Source organism: Cyprinodon variegatus, unplaced genomic scaffold, assembly GCF_000732505.1.
Source record: "Cyprinodon variegatus isolate N-32 unplaced genomic scaffold, C_variegatus-1.0 Scaffold556, whole genome shotgun sequence".
NCBI classification, from domain to species: Eukaryota; Metazoa; Chordata; class Actinopteri; order Cyprinodontiformes; family Cyprinodontidae; genus Cyprinodon; species Cyprinodon variegatus.
In genome coordinates, this window is record NW_015151009.1 from 410,032 (window position 1) to 413,382 (window position 3,351).

Sequence of the window (3,351 nt, forward strand, 5' to 3'; positions counted from 1 at the left end):
AGATTGAGGGCGCTTGAAGGAATTCGCCCATCATATTACATCAGCTAATCGCACTCTGCCCGAGCATCAGCGATATTTTCATCACATCTGTCAATTTTCTCCTGAATCCTCGCCCCCCCACACCTCTGTTCCAACCCACCCACCCGCCGACCCCCAAACCCTAACGTTTGAAATGACTAACAATCTGGGCAATTTATTGGCATATTGGCACAGGGTGATAAGGCTAAAAACAACAGCAGCCAGCAGCTGGCCCGGGGAGATGAGCTGATAACATTGATATGTGCTCCCACACAAAACACCTCCACCACTATCTCCTCTTTCTATCAAACTCTTATTACAATAAAAGTGAATGGGATTTTCTTTCTTTCTCTATGTGAAAAACAACAGGGGAAGAGCAACCATATATATATATATATATATATATATATATATATATATATATATATATATATATATATATAATCAGATGAAACATTTCAGAGAGAGGAAAAAAAACAAGGAGGAAAATACATAATTTATCACTGTATTATCGGGATATCCAGGCAGTCTAATCAAGGAGCTCTGAGTGACTATTTTTTGCCTTATCATCCAAAGTGGTGGAAACGGAGAAGGAATTATCAGCCAGCTGCAGATTGCTGGGCTGGAATTTTAATGGTAATAATCGGGTTTCTGATGGTATATCTTCTCTGCTTATCTTCCCCATTATCTGGCCTTATCTCCTCAGTCATCGGAGCAAATTAATGGTGCTCTTTCAGCATCGCCTTTTTATCGCCGCTCCGAGAGCACCCAAGGGGAAAGAATAAGCAAAATATTAAAATACTGCATAAATCACAATTTTAGATAACGGCCCAATGTATGCAGGAGGGTGGGAGAAAAAAAGGGGGGGGTGGTGAGGACTGCGCCCGACAACCTTTTTGTCCTTTAGAATGACTGTCTGTGCTGACTCTCTATGTATTGCCTGCTCTGCTTTCCTTTTCTTTTTTTTGGAGGGGGGGTTCCTGGGATGGAAACAAGGATCTAGGCTCCACATGACCTTTTCTGCTTATATATATATGTAGACACATACAAGATCTTACACGTGACATGCTAACCCACACAAAGGTTGGGTCAAAAGTGACGAAAGCAGAACAGCATTAGATTCCCTTTCACGACACAAGAGCAAATTAAATAAATAAAAAAATTGAAGACACCAACAGGATTGGTTTAAAGACGTGAAGGCCTATCACGTCACAGATGGTTTTATTTCAGGGAGACCGTCAATATAACTACGGACGTTTTCTCTTAGCTTTTGCTGCATATAATTGTAAAATATATAAGGAAAAGAAAAAGAAAAATACATTTAAAAAAATTGTAAAAACTAACAAAATTAGCAATTAACAACTTTTTTTTTTTTTTTAGGGATAAAAACTAAAATCCCAAAATATAAAACAAAAAAGTACATTTTAAAATAATCTCTTTCAGTAACCAAAAACATAAAATATAAACGTTGCAAATGAAATACACACAAACTCTCTTCATCAACAGGCACGTCCCCTCATCCCTGCAAACACAAACACACACTACATGTGTGCATCAATTATTACCTCTTATTATTAATCAAAATAAATGACTTAATAGATCAACAGTGCACCCCTAGCATTAGAAACAACACACTATCTGCTTTTTATCCTCTTTCAGAACCTGCATATAACTGTCACACACACACACACACACATTTGACAGCTAAACCAGTGTGTTTACAAAACCAATACTCACTCAAAACCTTAAAAGTTGCTTCAAAGCTGTATTTCAAAAAGCATCAAACTTGTTTTGCAAATGTGAACACACCATTAAGCAAATATCATAAATAAAATCATATTGTGAGTTTTGTCCCATTTTTTTTATTCATTTTTACAAAGAGTTTCAAAAGTGTGTGTTATCTCTAGCTGGGCTATTTTACAGTAGGCTTTATGCATGTTTAAAATATGCTGCAAATGCTAGTTTATAAACTGTCCAAAAAGCGTTTCTTTTGCATGGGCATGCATTCATGCACACAGACACACACCTGCCAGACGGTGTGCACGGTGGAAAAAAGTGAAAACTGTAAATTATGATGGAGTGTGTGCAGTCGATGTGAGTCTGTGCTGCAACAATTCTCACTTTATAGCGAAATTGTCTTTTTTAAAGTTATTCTTACATGCTGCCTTATCATTTCTGGCCTATAATGTGGATTTAGTGCCAATTAAAGCGCTTTCCAGAACTCAGAGTGATGCACTCTGGTGCAGTTTTTGGATTAACGCTTCTATAAAGCAACGCGAAAATAAGGCAGGTTTCTTGCAACTTTTCAGAAAGTTTACAGCCGGGGTTTCACTCTGACTGTTTATTAATTAGTAATAAATCCATAATTGTGTCGCTGAGGATGAGCGGAGCGCGTGACGGACAGGACGCAGCGGCGCGCGCCCATAGTTGATCAGCTTAATTACAGCGTTTTTTCTATTTTTTCTTTTTGCAAAGTTCAACAATGCTGGAGATACGTTTTCTAATAAGGGAAAAAAATGAAGAGTAAAAATGAACTTACGTTTGATCTGCCGGGGGTTGCTCTGCTTCCTTCGGGACATGCCTGCTGCGCGGCTGCTCACTGAATCCAGGTGTACTGATACTGACAGATCGATAGGTTCAGCTTCATCCAAGCAGTCGGATTTTGGAAGGTGGTTTTCTTTTTTTCTTTTCTTATCTACTGGAAACTGAAGCTAAAGAAGAAGGAGGCAGCAGCACTTTTTTAAAAACGCACAAGTCTATCGTTCCGTCTGTGTTTTCCTTTATCTTTCTGGTCTCTCTGGCTCCAGCTCTGACTCCCTCACACACTCCCTCCCTCCTCTCTCTCTCTCCTAGTCTCTCTCTGCCTCGCTCTTCCCCCTTTTTTTTCCTCTCCTGCGCTTCTCCGGGATCCGCGCGCACTGACTGGGGAGGTGAAAGCGTTTCGCGCTTTTGTTTGAAGATAAGGTTTGTTCCTCGCCGGGCACCGTAACCGTCGTGAACTTCTTGTGATCTGCAGTCACTTTCACACGTCTGGTATTAATTAATAACCCTCAGTCAGTCCGTTATTGTTTTGTTTTTCCTTGTTTGTTTTATTTTGGGATGTGGGTGGAGCGCAGGGTAACACAAACAAAACACACTTTCCTCTTTAAAGGAAAAAAGTGACAAAATTTAATGTACTTTATATGGGACAAATAAAATTTTAACAAGCTCCTTTTTTTAGCTGAAACTTTTTTTTTTTTTTTTACCTTAATAGTCATTTTTAACTAACTTTGATTTACATCAATAATTTATCTATTGTTTGAATGGTGTAAATAAAATGTTAATTCTTTAAAA

General features: G+C 38.6%; 1 protein-coding gene across 1 annotated transcript in view; it reads right to left on the reverse strand.

Annotated features, from left to right (window-relative positions):
- Positions 1 to 2,886, reverse strand: part of zfpm2 (zinc finger protein, FOG family member 2) — a 198,905-nt gene extending 196,019 nt beyond the window's left edge. Inside the window, exon 1 of the mRNA XM_015391689.1 lies at positions 2,558 to 2,886. Within this exon, the coding sequence (XP_015247175.1) occupies positions 2,558 to 2,597 (40 nt within the window). The 5' untranslated portion in view covers positions 2,598 to 2,886. The remainder of the gene's footprint in view (positions 1 to 2,557) is intronic.
- Positions 2,887 to 3,351: the final 465 nt, after the last annotated feature.